Source organism: Bacillus rossius (genome assembly GCF_032445375.1).
Source record: "Bacillus rossius redtenbacheri isolate Brsri chromosome 9 unlocalized genomic scaffold, Brsri_v3 Brsri_v3_scf9_2, whole genome shotgun sequence".
NCBI classification, from domain to species: domain Eukaryota; kingdom Metazoa; phylum Arthropoda; class Insecta; order Phasmatodea; family Bacillidae; genus Bacillus; species Bacillus rossius.
The window spans coordinates 23798572-23821194 of NW_026962013.1; the positions used below are offsets into that span (position 1 = coordinate 23798572).

Consider the following 22623-nt stretch of genomic DNA (forward strand, 5'->3'; position numbering starts at 1 on the left):
TTGCGCATTTTACAAAAGCTTCATCTTGTACCATCTTTAGTTTGTGATTCACTCGTTGATGGTGGACTGGTCAAAGATCATAACATTGTATCTAATGACAGTATTATCAAAGATCTAGTCATTCCCAAAAATTAATTAATTCCTTACAAAATACTAGTGACTTCACAGGTAGAACTATGACTTCACAGGTAGAACTATTTGTAACAGCCAGTCGAATTAATTTCATTCATTTCATTAAATTTTGTACTATGCTTTAACGAAGCCAAATTTTGAAAATCAAGACGATTAAAAACTATTGAAACCTAGATGGCTCGGTCTCACGCAACATATTGACTTTTTTTTTCATTACTTTTTTTACGGTATCTTTTTTAAATTCTTTGTTCTGTCACAAACATTTTCATTGATTTTTTTTTGCATAGTGTAATATGTGTGCAAAAAGTGGTGATAATTACGAAGATTTACGCGTACTTTTACATCCACTATACAGTACATAAAATAATGACCCAGTTATACAATTTAATAATATCAATTGTAAGCGTTGAAATGGGTTGGTTCAAGGTTACAACTAAAGAGTAACTCAAACAGTTTCAGATAAGCGCGTGCGCGAATACTGCTTTGTTGTTTTCTCGCTTGCAACGCGAAAGAATGGCTCTTTCCCCAGTGAGAAGAGGGTGAACTTGTAAAAATTTTGGCTAGAGGTTGGAGCCCCTCCCCATTGAAATCTCTTTGTATACGTGGAAGTCCCTGGTCGTTGAATTGGTCGTAATGGTCGAGACTACAGAGATCTTTTTCGCAGGTCTCCACGTTCACCTGACATAACGCCATGCTGTTTTTTTTCCTCTGGGGGATTTATAAAAGATCGTGTCTACGTTCCGCCGCTACCTAATGAATTATCTAAGTTGAGACACGGTATTGAAGAGGCTGTTGCTTCCATTACTACGGACGTGTTAACCAAAGTGTGGGGAGAATTGGACTTTAGGTGGGATATGTGCTGTATAACTAAAAGTGCACATATTTAACATTTGTAAGAAAAAAACTAAATTAGTTTACTTTTAATTTTATGTGTGATTTGTTGTAACTAATATTAATTAAACTGTTATGTACCATTGAAACTGGGACTCGCCTTTATGGATACCGAGTGAATATATGTTGAAAATATTTATGACAAAAACAAAGTAAAGGAAGGTATCGTGTTAAAAAAAAATCCCTTGAAGAAAAGAAAAAAACTTAAAAATAAGAGCAAGAAGGCGCAGGCGAGGAAGAAAGCGCGTACGTCTCACTTCACTTTGGCCCGTCCACGTGGCTAATTCGCCGTTAACACGCCTGTCTTGCTTTGTTTATCGACTCGCATGGTAACAAGCCCACAAGCTCTCAAAGTTTGGTCGCTCGCGCCAAATTTTTTTTTCGTTGTCGACTTACCAGCGCACACACCCCATTTTTTATTCATTTTATTTTTCTTATCATAATTTTTATTTGAGAGAATTTTTTTTTTCTCTGTAAATTAATTCCGATTAGCTCTCTTGCGCTTGTCGTTGGGTTTCAAAACTTTATCAGCAGATATTTACTAACTATATTATCAAGTATCTGTCGAAAGTCTTGCAAGTGTTTATGATTGTGATCACTTTTTTACAGCTCGAAAATAACGTGTAGTAAAATGTCTCGTGAGAGAATTTGCGACCCAACGATTTAAGAGCAACGTTTATTTTGGCAGCTGGGTTGGTTGCCAATTATTCCTTATCTCTGCGGGGGGGAGGGGGGGGGGGGTGTCTCGTTACGTGAAGAGGTACCGTGGCGTACCGATGATTGGTAGGCGGGCGCTAGCGGTTCCCTCTGGTCCTTATTTATGATGGCGCTAGCCCCGACCACAGAAGTCGTGGTTATGCTACCCTCGGTTCAAGTTTTATAGACCGCGTACACTCAGTCAGGCTACGGGTGCGATATTTTTCATATTAAGGTAGCCATAGCGATTTTTTTCTTCTGTTTTATTTTTAAACAAACCTTCCCAATTTATACATCTTCAGTCCGGTTTCGTTCATTATCCAACTCGACCGAGATTTTTCATCTCTGTATTTTATGTATCAGTTTGTAAGTGATTTGTGGAGAATTAGGGCAGTTATCGTGTTAAAGTAATACACACATATATACATATATTTTGAGATGGATATGTTCTTTGGTGTCTATGGACCATGAAACGGAACAACTGTGTAACAACTAAAATAGGAAGTTTTTCTCAGAAATCTACCTATAAAAAGTTAGCGTACGTGCCATCAACACCCTTCTCTTTCACGCAGTATAGTTCCGAGGAGTGGCTGCCTGAAGGAGATCAAACGTTCTCTCTGCTTCGGCGCTAATGTATTGTCTCCACCCTGCCTTCGTTTATCCTCATTTTCTTCTTTTCTCCCTCCCCCCGTTCTTTCTCGTGGCTGTTGCCAGCTGTGAAGTAGCTTTGTGTCCACGATTTATTGGGTTGCCTTTTACCCACAACTGCAATTAGGCCGTCCTACATTCACCCACCGCATGTCTCTCGCCGGTCTTAAGTATTGAACACCCGGATGTTATATATCAGCTAATTCCCCTTTCCCTTTAATTTTTTCTTTCTTTTTCAGTCCGCGGATCGCCTAGTAAGTTCCACAATCGCCAGGCTCTTAAGAATGAATTCGGCTGTAAGGTGTATTCAGCACCAAGGATTGATTTTTTTATCTTGCAGGGTGTGTTGATTGAACGTCCCCTGCCGTGTGTTGGAGGGCTTGTTGGGCGGGCAGCTCACGTACTAAGGGCGGTATTCCAAGACGTTCGGGTAAGGAAGCGAATAAGCACTGCCTTATTGGGGTGCAACCGTAACCTAAACGTGCGGGACACGTATTCTAAACCGAATCCCAGTCAAGGAAGCAAATCGGCAACCCTTCTTTTACTAAACAGTGCCCTGCGCGAGGCTAGAAACTGGTTTCAACGCTTTATAGCTGAAAGTTTTGCAACCACCGATACAATTGTTATGGCAGAAATACTAGAGATAGCAGCACAATCGCACAAGAATAGAACTGCCATTGTAATTTTCTAAAAAAAAAATTTAAGTTGCGATTTTTTCTTGTTAGCACCATTAAAGTGTACAAAATGTATTCCACGATAGTTTCGCTATCATGAAGTTTCATTTTGGTACACCTACACGCTTATGCCACTATTGTTCTGTTAATAGTGTCCGTAAACACCTCCAGGTGATTGTCAAGATACTTAAACAAACATCACTTGCTTCTTTGCATGTTGACACTTCTTGAAATGGGCAACCCTGGTACTGATTTAGAGAACAGTCACGATTCGATGCAAGTTACACAAGACACAGACTGTACACGCGAGCGAAATGGAGAGGAACTCTCGTCTCAAGATTCTGGCTTGCAGTGCTGCAGATGACCCGCCGCTGACCTCTGCGCAGCTGCAGCTGGCGGGAGACGGGAGGAGCTATCGGACCGAATCTCTGCGGCGAAGTGCTACATCTGCGCTCTTGCGTTCAAACATTGAGGAGGGTTAGGTCCCCACCGTTTTGGATTTTGTAATTTTTTTTTTCTCTGATTACAAATTTGTTTATCCCAATTTTTGTCATGTCAAGGCATGAATTTTATCTCCTAGACCTTCTCTACTTCGTTGCAACCGTATGCACGAGTATTTACTAACAGGCTCCAGTCTCCCGTGGAAGACTACTTTCACGCGGGCGACTACAGCTATCATGATAATCCCACCAGTGCACAAGTGTTGACTTCAACAAGCAGCCAAAGCTAAGTCCTATGCCGTGTCGAGCAAAAAAAAAAAATTACTGAAGCTTTATGCAAGAGGTATCAAAATATGTGAAATTTCCCGGCTTTATTCGCCATGCTAGATTTTTTTTTTTTGTTAGTTGCTGATTCCTGTTCTTTTTGAAGACATCTTGCGAAAATGGGACTGTGGAAGTAAAGTTGATTGCTGAAGTCAACATTCCTGAACTTGTGCATTTGCTCGCCTTTAATAATTAATCATTTTCTCCCCGCTGGCGCTGTTACAGATAGAATATCAGGATATAACGAGATACAAAAGCTCTTAAGATGTTATTTACGCTTTTTAATGCTATGCATTTCGATAAATATCTCAAAATGGAAATTATAGCAAAAATTGTGGAAAAATCCTAGATGGTGGGTCCTAATAATAAGTTTGACAAACCGATCGTATAGGTATAAAGAAGAAGAAGAAAATACGGGAATGTTTGGTGTGTGAACAGTCCTAACAGTGAATGTTGTTGTACTCCCCGTTGTATCTTCAAGAAAACGAAGAGGGTAGGTCAGTTACGGGTGGGTGAACCGGGATGAAATGCTATTACAGACTGTCTCTCAAGGTCCAACTGCTCGAACGACGCACGCAACTTGGAAAAGGTTAACTAACCTTGTCCTTTGTATGCCCGGTTCTTTTTTACCGGTTTGGTTGCCAGTGCGTGACGTTCTTCGGCCGTTCAACCCGCGAACCGAAACACGCGTACGTCTTCAAATCGAGCTGCGTTCGTGACACTTGTGCGCTGGAACAATCAGGAAAATTGTTCGGCTGGCCGTCCTTGGGAAACACCGAAAAGCGGCAGTTACTAAACGATGGTGTGACGTTCAAAATTGAGGAAACGCGATTTGAGTTGTTTTGAGAAGCAGCGCACAGTACAGAGCCCACAAACTATTGGCGAAGTCCGTTACGTTTTCCGTATGTCGATTCACTGGTTCTCCCGTGTCAAGCATTGCAGTTGATTTTTTTTTTGTCTTGGCAGCTATGAAATAATTTTACTGTTGCGAGACTTTTCGATTTTAAGTGTACCGAATACGCAAGCGTAATGTTGTCTTTTTTTTTTAATGCGCATGTTATTCCCGTTGTAACAACGAATACCAAAACGAAATATTAGTCTTTGGAGATCATATCTGAATGAACCTATTCTATTTGTGTGCAATTCATTTTGTTCACAGTGAAAACTTGTCAAGGCTTCAACATACCTAAGTCATTACTTTAGCGTTTTTAGGGCATGGAGTATCCGACTGTGTGTGATTGTTTTCAAATCACTTCGAGCTAAATTTTCTCATGGTATGACTCATTTTAATCGGTAAAAATTTTTTTGCTGTACTTGTTGTAACACACGGAATTTTCATTTTCTTTAGCTTTTGTATTAACGATTGGCTGATTGGCTGATTGGCTGTGGAACGGCAATCATTCAGTTGGCAGTCTTTCGCACTGTCCACCACTCGTCGTCACACCGGTTCGAGCCCCGGAGATTTTTTTTTTTCGCAAGTGGAGAATCGTGGCTGTTGCTGCTCGTAAGCAGATGGGAGTTCCTCGTGGATTCCTGTACGATTCCCAGGGGGAGGATTTCTGTATTGGGTGTGATGGTTATGATTTTGCAAGGACAATCTGTAGGGAAAGGGGAGGGGTGTTGGCTAGGGCCCGGGATGCACGCCTATGCATTTTGTCACTGCTCCATCCACTACACCCGTCTTTGTCGTCAGTGACTTCGACGGCGAACGAGACGTCAGGTCTACCAATTCATTCAGCCATTATTAATCCGTTCATTCACGCAGTGTCTGTCTGCTTGTGGTCACGAGCCCCTAGAGTGTCTGTCCCTCCCTCCCTCCCTCCTTTCTCGCTCGAACCTGCAGCCACTTGTTGATCGCTACCGCATTAGCCTCCTATTATGCTAATACGGGTGCGTGTGAATGGCTGGCGACGGCTTTTGTGCCTCACAATTCCCCGCTCGCCGGGCCGGGTCCCCCTCGAGGGAAAATAATAAGCTGTGGGGCAGCGACGAGGAAGTCCTAGTGTGACCACTTGGTTGATGGGGGGGGGGGGGGGGCGGACAGCCGCGCGTGGCACGCCTCCCCTCTCCCCCCTCAGACCTTCCTTCCTTCACCAATTTTTGACTTCCTGCTCCGAGTTGCGCGGCTTGTTTACCGTGGTCCGGCTCATGGCAGCAGTCTTGACAGTTCTGCCACTGTTCTGTCAACAGTGCGTGTGGACAACTTGGCTGTGGCGGCGTTGCGGACCCTCCCCCCCCCCCCCCAGGTTCTTTTCATTCCGTCAGTGCTCAATATTATCACGTCTCCTCCTCAGATTTTCTAACGACTGCGATGTCGACGCGCACATATGTTAATATGTTGCACATGCCCACGCGTATGTGTAAATAATTCGGTCAATTATTATTAATGTACCGGATGTTCCGGAACTTAATTACAAGCTGAGAACAGATTATAGGCTAATCAGTAACTTTTCTGAATTTAAAAAAAATGTGAGTACATACTCGTCAGAGATGTGTAACATCTAACCTCGGTAACTGCCCGAATTCATGTGTTCTCATGTTGCAAATACACTTGTAGTACGAAACTTGGATGCGAATTTTAAAGTAGAACTCTTTAAAGTAATGCCGAGTGTGATGAACATAAGCAGATTATGTTTTCAACTAAATTTCGTGACGTGAATCACACGTAGTTTCCGCACCCGCCGCTAGATTTCGCTGCGGAAGCAACTACGTCGACTATTGAATCATTTAATCAGCAGACATTATTTTTAAACTAGATAAAGAAACGGTTCTGATGAAACCGAAAAAAGACTTGAAAAAATAATTAAATAAAACTATAGTTTTTAAACGGACTAAAACAAAAAAAAAATCCTCTAACCCCGTACAGGTTCCTTACCCCGTACAGGTTCCTAACCCCGTACAGGTTCCTAACCCTACACAGATTCCTAACACCATACTTATTGTAATGAAAATTTGTGATTGTAAGTTTTTAAATACCCATATTAGAATACTTATAAGGTTTAAAACTAAAAATAAGGGGCTCTTGCTATAGATAACAGTAAGAAAGACAAGCTGTGACGTACACACCAAACAACAGTGTGTGTCAAACAAATTTGTAGCAAACAAACATACAAACTGAAATCAAAACAAGTTAATGTAGCATTGTCATTATATTCTGAGCTATGTTCAAAGTTTCAAGTCTCTAGCTCATCGGGAAGTTAGTTTAAAACCTATTGCATAATTGGTACTGAACAGACAAAAACACAGACAAGAAAGCTAGTTAATAAAAATGTTTTAAAATACCAATCTACCTACGCCTGTAGGCTGTGCCGAAAGGGATTTTTTTTTTTAATTTTAATCCTTATCTGTAAGTCTAGTAGGGTTATTCATGATTGCGGAATACAAATTTTTAGTCGCAGTATCTAATACATTGTTTCAGGTTTGGAATTTTAAAATTTTTGGGAAAAGAATGGCTGTAACTCTGAAACTACGACACTTTTTATTTTTTGATGTGTAAACATACATCTTAGCTCTCGGTAGGAGTAATATCGTGAAAATGGAACGGAAATCTATGAACGGAAATGTGACACAAAGATGGCAGGCCCACGTGTAGCAACGTAAACCCACATATAGTCAATTTCGTAAACATGGGGGGGGGGGGGGGGACATAACCAAACGCATAGGTGTGCCGAATGAACTTTACGATAGTGAAACTACCCCGTAATATATTTGGTTAACTAAAATAGTCATGGTACATAGTTATCATATCGTTACAATGATTGTTATTCATATTCTCCTTTTAAATTCCAAAGAGGCTTCGTAGCACAGTGGTAGAGAGCATGTGATTGGTAACATCTAGGGGAGTGGTTCAAATCTCGTCACTAGAATTTTTGACGTGACGTCTAATAAATCGATGTACACCGGCTGCACGCACGAAAATGTGTCTCGTTACGCACATTGTTCCTTTACGCTGTGTCCCGTTACGCTCATTGTTCCGTTATGCTGTGTTCCGTTACGTTGTCGGCGAGTGCAGTAATAATAGGTTATGTTACAATTGACTAAAAAATTATGGTGATTCATATAATTGATAATAGATATTTTATTACAGTTTATTTATATGAAAACTTGTTCATAATTATATTTAAACTTTATAGCTAAACGCCAGTTTTTAAAATTAATTACAAGTCATTTACATGTGAACTGTTTCGTCGACTGTTTATAAAGTGAAGTGAAAAGTTAATGTGGTTTTCATTGCTTATTACAACAACAATTTCGGCAATAAAGGTTAATTATTCTTGAAATTTTTTAAAATCTGATTACTAGTATAATTTCAAGTATTTATTCTTTTATTATTAAAATTAAAATGATTCAATTTTATTCATTAAAGTATGCAATCATTTCATCAATGTTTTGTTATGACGTCACGTTAAACTATCGTCCGTAAACCGACTTTACAGACATCCAAATTTTTATTTTAAATTCAGAACAATAAATAATTAATAATCAACTGTTCCCGGCTTGACGTAGAGTTCTGAGACAGCCTGTGTATGTTGTAAAGTGTCAGTTGGAACGTGCGTGTTGGATGTGTGCACCTCGACTGACCGCGCGGGCTCCTTGTCTGGTTTGGTTGCAGAGATCGCCAAAGTCCGCGCCAGCCTGTTCCAAATCAACGGCACGAAGAAGGAGCCCCTGGTGCTGCCGGAAGCCGAGGGTCCGCCCGTCACGCTCACAGAGAAGGTCTACGTGCCCGTCAAGGAACACCCCGATGTGAGTACCCAGTCCTCCTCCACCCCTTTCTCTCTCGGCTCTTGCACGCGAGTGACTTACCGTCGCGTCGCTCTGTCGCCGCTACGAAGAAACCAGTTCTTGTGAAGGGCATGTATGTACACACGAGGAGTGACATTTCCATGGGGACGCACCACAACGCCGAAATACCACAACGCCGAAATACCACAACGCCGAAATACACTAGCGCCGATAAATGTCATTGCAGGACTGCCACAAAGGTTAGGTTAGGTTAGACTAGGTTAGGTTAGACTAGGTTAGGTTAGAATAGGTTAGGTTAGACTAGGTTAGGTTAGACTAGGTTAGGTTAGACTAGGTTAGGTTAGACTAGGTTAGGTTAGACTAGGTTAGGTTAGGTTAGGTTAGGTTATATTACGCTAGGTTAGGTTAGGTTATATTACGCTAGGTTAGGTTAGGTTAGGTAAGGTAAGGTTAGGTTTGATTGTGGTATTTCGGCGTTAAGGTACATTTAAGAAACACACACAAATTCATTCAGTTGTTATTTCGGCGTTGTGGTAATTCGGCGTTGTGGTACACAGCAGTTTTCTAGCTGTCGGCGTTGTGGTCAATTTTGACATTCGGCGTTATGGTATTTGGCGTTATTGTACGTTCGGCGTTGTGGTAACGACCCCATTTCCATCGCCACAGCTGAAAAGACTGTACGATCATTCGCGATCTGTATTGTCGCCAAATAATAACGCCCATAATGATGGGCAGGGTCGTGTAGTTTTCGCACCCAAAAAAAATTAATCTGGATCGCTCATTAGACTACAATAAGGTTGGCCGCGCTTATAGCCTGTCTCACGCAAATGGCGCCCACTGTTGTCAGAATGATACCACCAGGCTTGTTAGCATTAAAATTAAAATTTCGTTTACTCTCAATAATTTTCATAAATTTTGGTGAATTTTTTAATTTTACTAATTTTTGATTTTTCCAAATAAATAAAATGATTTCTTTTGATAGTATTATTACATTTGTATAAATTCTGAAAGAAAAAGTAAATTCGAAATACCATTTAAATTATCACAGGAGAAACTATTTGTAGCAGTGGGTGACTATTAAGGCATTTCATTTGTCACATGGTCATAAAAAGCCAAAATTTTTAATAATAAAGAATATAAAAAATGACAAAAACTGTTGAAACCAAGATGGCGTCTTTCAGTTACGTTTTCTTAGAAGTAAGAATTAAATATTATTAGATGATGCCCTTGATGAAATACGAAAGAAAGTGTATTTACAGATTTTTCATTCCAATTTTTCCTTTTAATCACCAGTTTTTTTTTAAAAGTAGATTTAGAAGTGTTTTCAATAAATTATTACGTTGTTTTCTACAACTTGCATGCTATTTGCGTACATCTGGCAACAGAGCGCACTGAAATAAGGACAGCGCTAAAGGCAGATATCGTGCACTGGAAAGAGACGGTAAATGCAATCTTAGGACGAGATACGCTGCAGCGATTGTTGCCTCGTTACTTGGCGGCCGTCCGAAAAGAGAAGCACTCCAGCACTGGATGGACATGATTTGGTGTGCTGACAGTGTACACGTATCTGAAGTGAACCCAGCCAACCAAGAAAACACTACTAGACATCGCTGCAAAGTTTTAATGCCCCAGCTGGTCTGGAAATCTTTTTCGCGAAAAAAAAAAAAAAAAAAAATGCATGGCCCTAATAATTGAGCGTACCGCCAGGTAAAACGCAGGTTTCACACAAACATCTCCCGCCGCGAACACACAAATTCAGCTCGGGTGCTTTCGTATAATCCTAGGCACGCATCCTTTTCGTAAAAATGTTGCCCCTCCCTCCCCACTATATATATATATATTTTTGGCAGAGGGTTGTAGCGAAAGCTCACGCCGTTCCGAGGAAAAACGTGTCTCGTGTAGCGAGTTTCGCGGCAAACGGCGCAGTACTGTGTACGGCACCGCGGCCGCAGATCAGATAGCGCGCGGGCATTGTCTCGCCGTGACACGACCAAGCTGCAGATGTGGCGTAACGGCGTGTGCTAGCGCGGCTGCGCGCCAGCTCCGGGGTAAACACCAACCATCGACCATCCGTGTTTCGCTTGCTTGTTCGCTTCGTTGGCCGCACCGCAATGATAAAGCGGTATTCAGAGATGAAATTAGGTATTAGCAGTAATTATTTTATTTCTATTATTTCGTGTTGTTTCTTGATTAAAATAAGCACATAATTAATTTAACCATGGTTTACTGTTTATAGATGATCACGTATGTTTAACGTAGTCTAGGTGTTTTGTTTCATTGTCTTCAGCAACTTAAATATTTCAAAGCTAACATGAGATTAGGACCACGTCCGAATCGTGCGTTATAAATTTTTGTATTAACTGTAGTAAACTTTTTTTAAAATGAAATCATTCATAAAAGAGTAAATATTTTAGTTTACCATAATCATAAAAACCATACTTTTTCAGGGTTTTGGAAAAAAAACTAATTTTTATTGATTTATGAATGTTGTAAAATAATAATTAATTTTAACGATGAATGTTGCATTCAAACGATTAATATGAAATTGTGTACTACACAATGTCAGTTCATGCCTGGATTGAAAAATTTAAGGTTCTTGAAACCATTACGTAAACGCTTATTTAATTGATAAAACAATTTATAAAGCTTCAAATAAAATTATGATTCAATTTAAATCACTTAGAAAATACAAAATTATAGAAGCAAAATAATTTAGGAAGTGTTCCGGGTTTTTTCTCTGGAAACTTCAATTTCTCTATCAGCCCGTCTGAATGAATGTTATAAGCTTAAATTGGTTGCTGTGAATACATATTACGTCGACCCTAGACTGAAAAGTGTTTTGATAATTTTGTATAGGTTTTTTTTGAAACAGTACACCATGCTTGTGAAATGAAATTCAGGGAAATAAATTTATAATCAAGCGAATTATTGTTGTTAATAGTTTGTTAAATAAAACTAATATATTAATAAAAGATATAGTGACAACAATAATGAGTTTCAATATCACTACAATCGTATGATGTAATAGTATTATAAAAACACTTTTCTTTTGCAAGTTTAAAGGAAAGATTTTGTATTATACGGGTGTCGACTCGGTCTTGTGCGGTTTATTAATAAGTAGAGACCCGAAAAATTCGCGGATTCATTTAACGATATGCTAGAATCCAAACAACTGTGCCTTTATATTGCTTCTGTGATTGGCTTACAGTTTATCTGAAGGACTTTGAGCCAATGGAAGACCTTCATCAAAAAAAGTATGGAATCGCAAGTGTCCCAGTTGACAGGTGTCACGAATCAATAGTCAATGAGCAAGTGGCGTTTGCCTGAGTATGTAGGGGGTTGTGGAGTCTATCCTAGAGGTAATAGGAAGCGCGAATTTTTCCAGTCTCTATTAATAAGTTATGCTTATGGTTTTGTACTCCTGGTATGAGACCTATATTTATAAATCCACTCGCCTTGTACCTGGCGAGGAAATATTTGAGTAGGACGAGAATGGAAGTGAAGATGATCTTGCTCGTCATTGTTTAAGTTGGCGTTCCTGGGAATATCGAAGAGTTTCATTTTAAAAAAAACTGGTTTATACTCTTGTGTTTTGCAATTCTTTCCGTGTTTTAAAACTGTTGTTAACCTTGAAGGAAAATCGGGTTTATTTTGAAAGCTATCCACTTCACTGATCACGGTGGTATTGTCGTTCTCAAGTCTTTAAAACGTTTTTAAGAACCCAAATTTCGTATAAGCTGTCATTTTCTGACGGTGATCGTAGCCTTTCATAACGACTTGTTCGTGGTTACTGTAGCTAAGAAATAAGCTGTCTGTATTGAAAGAAAAGCTTTTAGTACGCACAAGTTGTTTTACTTGGATGTAAACCTATTCTTGAGGTTATGCTGGGATTATATGTAGGCCTACAATCGTGGGTGGTATCCAATTTATTCGCAGAATTATATTTTATATTTGGAGTAATGGGCATGTTTTGTTAAGGTGCATTAAAACCCATGTTATTTTTTTTGTATTTAAACTGAAAAAAGTTATAATGTTATGATATTCCGGATTCTGAAATTTTATAAGTTTATAGTTACTAAATGAGTTTTTCTCGGTTCCCTGCTCAATATTGCAGTACAATATTGTAGCTGTACACTCTTTGTTAGAGGATTCCAGAAATAAACTAGATGAAATATTAACTTTTCACTAATGTATGTCTTTGGCTCAAAACTGAAAATCGTACTTTAAATTTTGTAGAATTTTCAAGAGTGGCTCTATACACGCAGTAGAAAGGCACCATGGATACAATTGTGTGACTAGGCGTATGTCCGTGAAATTATTTTAAATCACTCATGACAGTGTTTGTGGAACCCCTTCACCATTAATTTTTTTTTTAAATATGTTTTTCATTATTATGGATAGTCATAAATTTGACCATGTTTGACTTTGTTGTAACTGCCGCGCTGTTAGCAAATAACAGTTGGCTTTGGAGGTTCAAAGCTAAGACGTGTGGCCAATAAAAAAAGTGTTTTTATTTAAATGTTCATGTATAATGTTTATTTGTATGTTTCATTTTTTATTCATTCTGTGAAAATTTCGTTCCATTTTGCACGCTCATTGTAAAATTTCAAAAAATAGGTTTTTTTGTTTGCCTGAGCCCTCGAGTATCTACCATTGTGGGTACCGCCCTGAGGTCCTTTGCGGTTTGTAAATTCCCCTTATATGAACGTACGTCCTTTAATATTTTTGTTCGCTGAAAGATTGTATTAGATGGTGCTATCTCGTGGGGTCATGAAGAACGAGAACGAGGTGCGCGATGCGCGCGCGGCGAGGCGGTGAACTCTTGAACCGCGAGGGGGGGGGGGGGGGGAACCCTCTTTGACGCGTGCTATGTTTAGCGGCCGGGGTCGTTCCACCCTATGCCCGGAAGGGGACTTCAGCGATGCTGCGAGTTGATGGGCCCGACGGAGTTTACGGCACGCCATCGTGCTTGTTCGAGACCGCCGCGTGGGGTGGAGAAAAGGCCTTGCGAGCTTTTCCCTCCCCCCTCCCCTCTTAACCCCTCTTCTTGTTCGGTTGGTTGATTGGCCAAATCGCTCTCATTCGTACATTACGTCAGTGTTTAGGGATGGCAAAACTTTTCAACACATCGATATATCGGTCGTTCGTAATATCGCTTGAGTTATATCGATATTTTCGATTGAGTCTATTATAATATGCAAACTCAGCCCGCTACTATAGACCCTGGCTAAAACCCGCGTGGTTGGTTGCTCGGACGAACAGTCTCGTGTTGAAATACGGTGGCGTCACCCCCTGCGCCTCTCTGATCACCAGCTCCTCTTCGACCGCTAGCGGTTGTCGCGAAGAAGACATTCCAAACTTGATCTCCTCCTCTCCTCGTCCTGTTAGGAGCCCGTGTTGATGTCACGTTTCGACACAAGCCCCCTCTGATGAGATGCACGGTTGGGAGCGGAGACTCGGTCGAGTCTGCCGGCTCCGATCGGCGGCTGCTGTGATGGATGGTCCCCGCGTGACACGAGGGGATTCGTGTGCGCATGCGCGACCTTCGCCCCCTCCCTCACTCCCTCCTTCAATCTATCTCTTCATCCGCCACTCCTAGTTTTATTTTTATTTTTTTTGTTTTTGTTTTTCACGTCGCGCCGGTTTTGCAAACAGATGGCTGAGGTTCCCGTACCACATGGGTGGCTCGGTCTTTGTAAACTTTATCAGGCAGTACCGCTGCAGGATGAGGAGCTGCAACTGCAGTGTCATCATCATCATCATCATCATCATCATAATCATCGGTGTCCAACCAGGTGTTCGTGGGTCCTAATACAGGAAATTATTTACATGTAAATACAAGAGAAATATGGCACTTAATTGGGCAATTTTCAACTGACAAACATTTTTTAAATTTGTGTTTTTAATTTTTTTTTAACATCCCTCCGTGTTGGAAATTACCCCCTCAGAAATGATCTCAATGGTGCAGTTAGCGCCATGCATCTCCCGTGAGGGTTGGCGTGGTCATCACGTCCATTGCAGGCCTCGAGGCCAGAATGCCGGACTGGGCCACGGAACAGCGGGGTCGTCTATAGAGTTCCACGGGGCAGAGAGTGCCGCCCGCAGAAATTAGGTTTCTGGATTTGGTGATTAAAAAAAAGGGATTTTAATCGAGTTCTATAGTGTTTTTTGAATTGAACACGTGGTGTGGGGTCGGGATTCGAACCCGTGCTACGCCGAGGGTCACTTGTGTAGAGACTCTTGAGCTCATGAACTGCAGCGAGGGATCAAACCCGCGATCCTGGCCGCTCATTAGGAACGCGCTCTCGCCAAAGCATCGGTGGAGAATACGGCGGGAACAAGTGGAAGTTCATCTGAATTTGGCAGAAGTCATTACCAAAGCCAGCGTAGATTTTTAACCGAGAAATTATTTTAGTATTGTACCGATTCCAGTGGAGTTTTTCTCTCTCTTCTTCGATATTCGTGCTACATTTCTCACGATTCCAAATTACGTAAGCGTTAATATTTATTTTATAAACTTGTTTTATTTGGCGAAGTTAAGTCGTGGCGCGTTTATCACAAGTGTTTTGTGTTAGTGAGTCGGGATGGTAAATGCGACGCTTGTTGATGCTTCTAGCGCGGTGTCGCCTTTACGTGCAAGGCTGTGATCTGGCGCGCAGTCTTCTCGTCGTGCGTAGGACAACTGTGAGATTTCAATGGCGATTATATTGCGCCATTATATGGCGGAGAAATGAAGATAGAGGTGTAACGTAAGTCTCTTTGAGTGTTTTCAAGAATATCTACCATATGTTTCATGCCTAAAAATTATTCTGAAAACACGCGTTTTAGCCAATTTTCACTATTCTATAAATACCGTTTAAAATGAAATACGGAAACAGAAATACTCATCTGCCCTCTGCGTGTTATTTAATGTATTTCTTAAACAGAGACCACTGTGAGATTTTGAGCAATGGTTTTTTTTCCCCTTAAGCTCAGCACACCATATGTGCCCAGTTGGCAGGACCCTCTACTGGAGGTCTCGTGAACCAGACACCTTTAGCCGTTACGAACTTTGATCTTATTTTGAAGACCGTGCGTAAAACGAGGTCCTTGTGGCCGGAAACACACTCGGGGAAGGAACGGGCCGTGGGAAACGGATTCGATCGGGGGAGGAGGTCCTCTTTGTAAATGCGAAAACCGGTAATAATAATTATCTGAAGTTAAAATCTTCTTCGCATCAGAGCCGGCAGGGTGAATCGAGGCGATGGAGGGTCATCGGAGCGTTAAACGATGGTGCAGCGTTCACAGCGGGAAACGGAAAAGTGCCACGATCAGGAAGCGGAGCGAGTGAAGGTTGGAGAAGAGGGCGCCCCCACGAGTGGGGCGCTCGATTGCGTGTCTGCACTGTAGTAAACTTGCGCGTTCTCGTGTTTGCACACATGTTCCTTTACAATTTTTTTATACCCGTGCCTGCAAAGCAGGGGCGTAGCCAGGGGGGGGGGGTTAGGGGTTCAAACCCCCCCCCCCCCTTAGCTCCAAATCTTTAATTAAATTTCTTATTCTTACTCAAACAAATTTCATATTAAAAATTAATAAAATTGTTACCATTACAATATTTAAATTTAAGAACCGAAAACTGCTAAAATAGCACTATTTTACACCTTAAAATCCAGATTTTCCCGGGGGGGGGGGGGGCGGGCATGCTTCTTAACACCCCCCCATACACAAATCCTGGCTACGCCACTGCTGCGAAGTTTCCACTCGTCGACGCGCGTGGCGTACGGCGCGGCACTCCACCGCCCGGCTACCCGGGTCGCACCCGGCGGGCAAGTAGGTCGCTCGGACTGCGGGGTCCCGCGGAGAAGGCGCGCGGGACACACAATGGTCATTGTCTGTCGGGGCCTGGCTCATTACCGACGCGCGGGGCCGGACTTTGTTAGGGTAATGAGCGCCTGCAGTCTTGCGCGTTACCGACCGCTCCCCCCGGCAGATGGCGCGCCGCGCCGCGGCAGTCGGTAATTCATCTCCGAGCATCTCCCTGAGTCTGCTGCTTACACGCTGCAACGGAAACGTGACGAACGGCAATACATGAGTTTGAATTTCACGGTTACCAAATACCTATTAAATAATTTAAAAAAAAATAGCCACTGCGCTTTAAAGCTCATAACTCGTTCAGTACATATGTGAAATAAAACCACAAAGTAATAATATAACACTAGATATTCTTCAACTTGAAACAATTTTTACGTAATTATAGCATAACGGAAGAGCGGAACGTGAACGGAAGAGCTGGGCATCGCCGAGCTAATCCGGACGGGTCCGCTTCCCGTGTCATTGTAGAACACAGGTGATTATGTGGGTAGTGTAAATAGAGCGAGTGAGAAAATTCTCGCTACTACCCTCGTGCGGACAGTTGGGCAAGCGCTCAGGAGAGTACTAAAGCTAGCTGTTGGAAGAGTCGAGTGGGACAGCACACTGCAACCCCCCCCCCCCCACACCCCTGCATTTACCACTGCACGCTCACCAACCCGGGTACTATACCCGTGTGGACCAGAGCAGTCTGGTGTAGCTGGCGAGCTAGTTCATAGACACGGGTGCTCAGTTCACTCGAGATGAGTGCACCGCGAAAATGAATGTGTACGGACCATTGGTAGTGTGCATTACAGAAACAGGGACTTGAGACAGGCAGCCTACGAGGATATTCTTTTCTCCCTTCCAGGAATGCTCTTTTAAATATTATCGTACCTCTTGCAACGATGGTTTCGCACAACTTTTCAAACGTTTTCTTATAGCACGACGACCACACGATAGCGCATTGTGTGCTGGAAGATCCTTCTGTTCTCTTAACCACCCCATTTTGGAATTGTGTGCGTGGACAGCTACTCTATCTACCACGTGCAGGATGATAGATCAGTCAGAAGAGTTCATTTGTCTAAAGGGGCGATTGGTTACCCGTGTAGAGAAAATGGGATAGCTAACTAGGGCAAGTAACAGGATTGATTACACTGGTAGAGTAAACGGGATAGCATTACTTGCCCCTGTTACTATCCTGTTCACACTACGTGTGTAATCGCCCCTTCACCGACACTCCTGCTGTATTACTCGCTTAAACCAGGCAGTACCGCAGCAAAAGTAGGTACACAGAAAAAATAATTTCTGTACTTTTACAAAAGATTTCTTTATAAACTAGTTGATTTTTCATTGAAAAAAAATTAATCCTTGGAAAAGAAAATCGAATATTCAGTAATTGTACTTTATTTAGTTGTATCATATATTATTATGCGCGCAGTTAATACTGAAAAGCTGTTCAGGGAACTGTTTACAAAATAACTTGCTGTTGGAGGTACTGGGACATCACAAAGCATAAATGCTCGGGTAAGGATCCGAACACAACATTGCTGCGAACTACATTTTGTAGTCATGCAGTTGTTTTCGTGGAAATGTACAAATGTACAAATATCTGTAGTTTAACACGCCCTTTTGGCCCGGATGCCAGGACCAGATATCAAACCGCGGTAGAAACTAGGTTTTGATTGTTGTGTAAATTATGGATGTAAAGTGACATTAATCTGTGCTCGAGTTGAATGACTACATGCGGGGAGTGCTGTCCGGGCACTGTGCCGAGGGGGAAAAAAAAAGTGGGCGAAATCCTGGTTCAGTTCCCGACGGGGTCTGAAGTTGAAATTTTCTGCCAGTGGAGAAACGTGGCGGACGTTTCCGTGAGCCAAAATAGTTTTTTTCTCCCTCCCGTCGTTCTACCCTCCCATTTCCATTCGCTCTTCCCATTGCATCCCGTCGCTGCTTCGACTCAACCGTCTAAAGTCCTTATGAATTCGATGTCGACTGACGTTAAAACACGAATTCATTCATTGTCGTTCATTAATTTAAAACTCGCAGCGCGTAACTCTTCTGTGACGCGCAGGAGTGTTGAAGTAATAGCTGTGTAATTTGCTCACAGCATTTGAAATGATCGTCCAGATAGGCTACTGTTGCGTTTCTCTGCTCAGACTTCGTTACGAAAACTGGACATAATTGTGTAGTTTCTCAATATTTTGAAGGACGTTTAGCCGGGAATGATATTCGGGAAAATATTTAGGCTAGTGCTTTTTTAATATTATTTATGTTATTATCTATACTTACCAGACTACACGGAAATTATGAACTGGTCGTCATGCAAATAAGGCTGTCAGGCGTGTTCTCAGCCCAGCGTATAAGCGTGTTCTGCCGATCTTTAAAATTTCCTGCTCGCTAGTGTCTTGTTCGTGAATGGTGAGAGTCGTGGTTTCGAGCCCGACCATTCTCCCCTCCCCCGTCGCCGGTAGTTTGGACTCCGTTTTACAAAGCACCCAGTCTGCAACCCAGATGTTACACAGCCCACTTTGATCTTGGAGGTGACGGTCTGTTCAGAACCAGTAACCAGCGAGACGTAAAGTACTATTAGTTTTTTTGACAATTATGTTGGCATGCGATCAGTTAGTTGGATATCGCTGACCTTGACCTCTTAGTGTTCCCTTTTTTTTTATCGAAGCGACTCAAATGGACACACAGTACCCCTTTTTTTTTAGGCTTCTTTTCCCCCTCCTCACCCCCTGAAGTCGAGCCTGTTGTCCTCACAACAAGTAACTTGCCTCAAATTAAAAAAAAAAAGTTCTTTAAAAATACATACAAATATTTAGTTACTGATGCAATGTTGACAAAGTGGTTTGCAGCATACCCTGAGCAAGTTTGCTGCGCAGATTCCCGCAGGTGGCGGAGCTGCCGCCATCTTACCTCTGGTGATGGAACTCGTTGTCGTGATGAAAACGGAAATAAAGAATTTAGTCCATAACATCACTTTGAAGATAACAGTTGTTGTTGGGCTGTACAAGTTTGCAGGTAAACAGTCTCAAGCTTGCACGGGTGAAATAAGGTCGAAAATTACGAGAGACAAAAAATAAGGGTTTAGGTGTTGAATATGCTACACCTGTTCCTTAACCGTATCCCTAGTGCACGAAAGGACGCGGCCAGTCCCTTATTTTTAGGGAATGCATTTTAGTGTCCTGTTCGTTGCCCAGATGCCGAACATGCGTAGAGCTCATTTTTCGTTGATTTCGTACAGATGGCGGATTCGCGTCTGACGCCATTAACTCGTATATAGTCACTTTAGTGTTCATCGAGGGACGTACCAAGCGTTTTGGTGAGTCAAAAAAAATACGATGGCGAAACTATCCGGGAATATTTTTTGTACTCTCTAATGGCCATAACAGGAACTAATCGCAACTTTAAAAGTACTCGAGAATATTTGAAAGGCTGCCCTATTTTTGTGCGATGGTGCTGCTGTCTCTAGTATTTTTGTGCCGTAAAAAAATTGTGCAGATGGTTGCGAAACATCCGCTATAATGCGTTGAAACCAGTTTCTAGCCTCGCGCGGGGCACCGTTTATTAAAACTGTTTTCGATTTGGACGCGTTCTGGAATGCGGGACGCGAGTTGGGTTACGGTTGTATGTATCCCAACAAGGCAGTGCTATTTCGCTACCTTACCCGAACGTCTTGGGATACCCCTCTTAACTGTTGGATGGAATGAGAGAGATTCGAATGCATGGGTTTAAATCTTCGATTATGGACAGCGAATTATAGCGGCGGGTGCGGGAACTTAAGTGTGATTCTCATTTAGAAATGTAGTTAAAAACACAACTTGCGTATGTATGTATCACGCTTAGCATTATTTTAAAGAATTCTTTCGTTTTTTTTTTTTGTGTTTTAAGTAGTGTATTTGTAACATGAGAACACATGGATTGGCTCGTTACCGAGGTTAGATGTTGCACATCTCTGGCGAGAAGTGAAAGACTCCCCCCCCCCCCCCTTTTTTTTTTTAGGGATACTTCCGTCAACTCCCCTCCACCCTCCCGAACGTTGGCATTCCGTCGCTGCTCCGTTCACGTCGTTCCACCGTTCCACCTTTGAATATATATACTGTATAGAAGTCGCGAGTGGATAGGATTTACTCTACGTTTTTCAGAAGCGAATGATGAGCAGCTCGGGAACTTCACCGCTGCAGTGCGCTGCCGTAACGCCCTGTATCGTCTTAGTTGTTATTTACACGTTAGAGCGCAGCGCTGTCGCCTGCTGTCATACCCCGCACCCCCCAGCTATCATTTACTGCAGCTCAACGTCGTTCAACGGGAGGGGGAAGGGGTGTTTGAAGAGTTCGAGACTTGTCCGCTAGGGACCACCACAAGTCGATGCCCTAGAGATGGTGGCGATTGCGGCGGTGAATTAACCAACTACCTCAAAACCGTATTAGAAATTAATACCTGGGCTGGCGACTTCTATACAGTGTATATATTCAAAGGTTCCACCGTCCCTAGCGAAGTTCCGCGTCGGCGAGAGAGACGATTCGTCCGTCATCTGCTGCACTACGTGTTTTCCCTCCGCGGCGATCGGCGACCGTGCGCGACGTCACGTGACGGCCGACGACGTAACGGGATACCCTCCACACCTCCCTTCACCTTCCCTCCTCCCTCCCCGGCTGTGGTCGTGTGTTTGTCCTGCCGGGTTCCCGTTAACGACGACTGATGCCCCGCGACCCCGCCTGTTGCGTCCGCGCTGCGGACCTGCGCCGTCCCCCGGAACTGAGGGGCGCACCGCCCGTTTCCCGTCCCGCGTTTGGGCTAATCTTTCAGTACTCGCCAGAGATGTGTAACAGCTTTGAATATATATATATATATATATATATATATATATATATATATATATATATATATATATATATACTGTATAGAAGTCGCCAGCCCAGGTTAAAATTTCTAAATCGGTTTTGAGGTAGTTGGTTAATTCACCGCCGCAATCGCCACCATCTCTAGGGCATCGACTTGTGGTGGTCCCTAGCGGACAAGTGTCGAACTCTTAAAACACCCCTTCCCCCTCGCGTTGAACGACCTTGAGCTGCAGTGAATGTTGGGTGGGGTTTGTGCGGGGAATGACAGCGGGCGACAGTGCTGCGCTCTAACGTGTAAATAACAACCTAAGACGATATAGGGCGTTACGGCAGCGCACTGCAGCGGTGAAGTTCCCAAGCTGCTCATCATACGCTCCTGAAAAACGTAGAGTAAATCCTATCCACTCGCGACTTCTATACAGTATATATATTCAAAGGTAACAACCAACCTCGGTAACATGTGTTCTCATGTTGCAAACACACTTGTAATACGAAACTCTCACACCAAATTCAACGTAGGATTCTTTAAAATAATAATTATGAGCGTGATTGATATAAAAAAAAAATTGTGTTTTCAACTACATTTCTTGACGCGAATCACACGTAGTTTACGCGCCCGCCGCTAGAATTCGTTGCTGCTACGTCGACCATCGAATAATCTGATTAGCAGACCGAAATTTTTAAACTATATGTATGTTACCGTTTTGCCATAACTGTAAATGTGAACGGCGTGTATTGCATAACATGTCTTGTTGGCAATGAACACGTTTATTCGCGCTATTATCAGGGTAAACTCTCGTGTATTTAATAAAAAAAAATCGTCGAAACTGACACCCTAGCATTCTTGCGGCACCCTCTGGCCGGCTCTGTCTAGAGACAGTCATCCACGACCCCGGTACAGCGCTGCGGTGAAGTGCAAAGGTCGTGGCCCTCAGCCCCATTGGTTGCTCTGGGCGCAGTTTAAAATGCTGCAAGTCTCCTCCTCCCCTCCCCCCCTCCTCCTCATCGTTCCTTCTTCATCTTCGCTAACCATTTCTCCGGAGGCGCCCCCCCCCCTTCCCTGCCCGCATTATTTATAGCCGTGATGCTCTGCGTTGACGAGATTTCCCGCCCGCGTCTGCTAGGCCTATCACCGACTCCGAACGCAGACTAGTATCCCACCTCGTCCGACGGCCGACCCCGATGGCCTAACGGGATCTCCGCGCGAAGAAGCGCATGTGCTGCACTGGAGGCCGCCACGAAGCCTTCATCCTGTGTAATATTGCAGGGGAATAAAACTTATTAGAGATAATGTAATTCTGCTATCGCAGAATAAACTACTTTGAGGATACCTCAAAATTATTTAGCTGTCACCGCAAGATAAAATTCCTGTCTGAATTCCAAGCACGAACTTCG

General features: G+C 42.7%; 1 protein-coding gene across 1 annotated transcript in view; it reads left to right on the forward strand.

The window, feature by feature from the left end:
* The first annotated feature begins 3355 nt into the window (after positions 1-3355).
* Positions 3356-22623, forward strand: part of LOC134543284 (protein held out wings) — a 74187-nt gene continuing 54919 nt past the window's right edge. Inside the window, exons 1-2 of the mRNA XM_063388194.1 lie at positions 3356-3518; positions 8418-8551. Of these exons, the coding sequence (XP_063244264.1) occupies positions 3356-3518; positions 8418-8551 (297 nt within the window). The remainder of the gene's footprint in view (positions 3519-8417; positions 8552-22623) is intronic.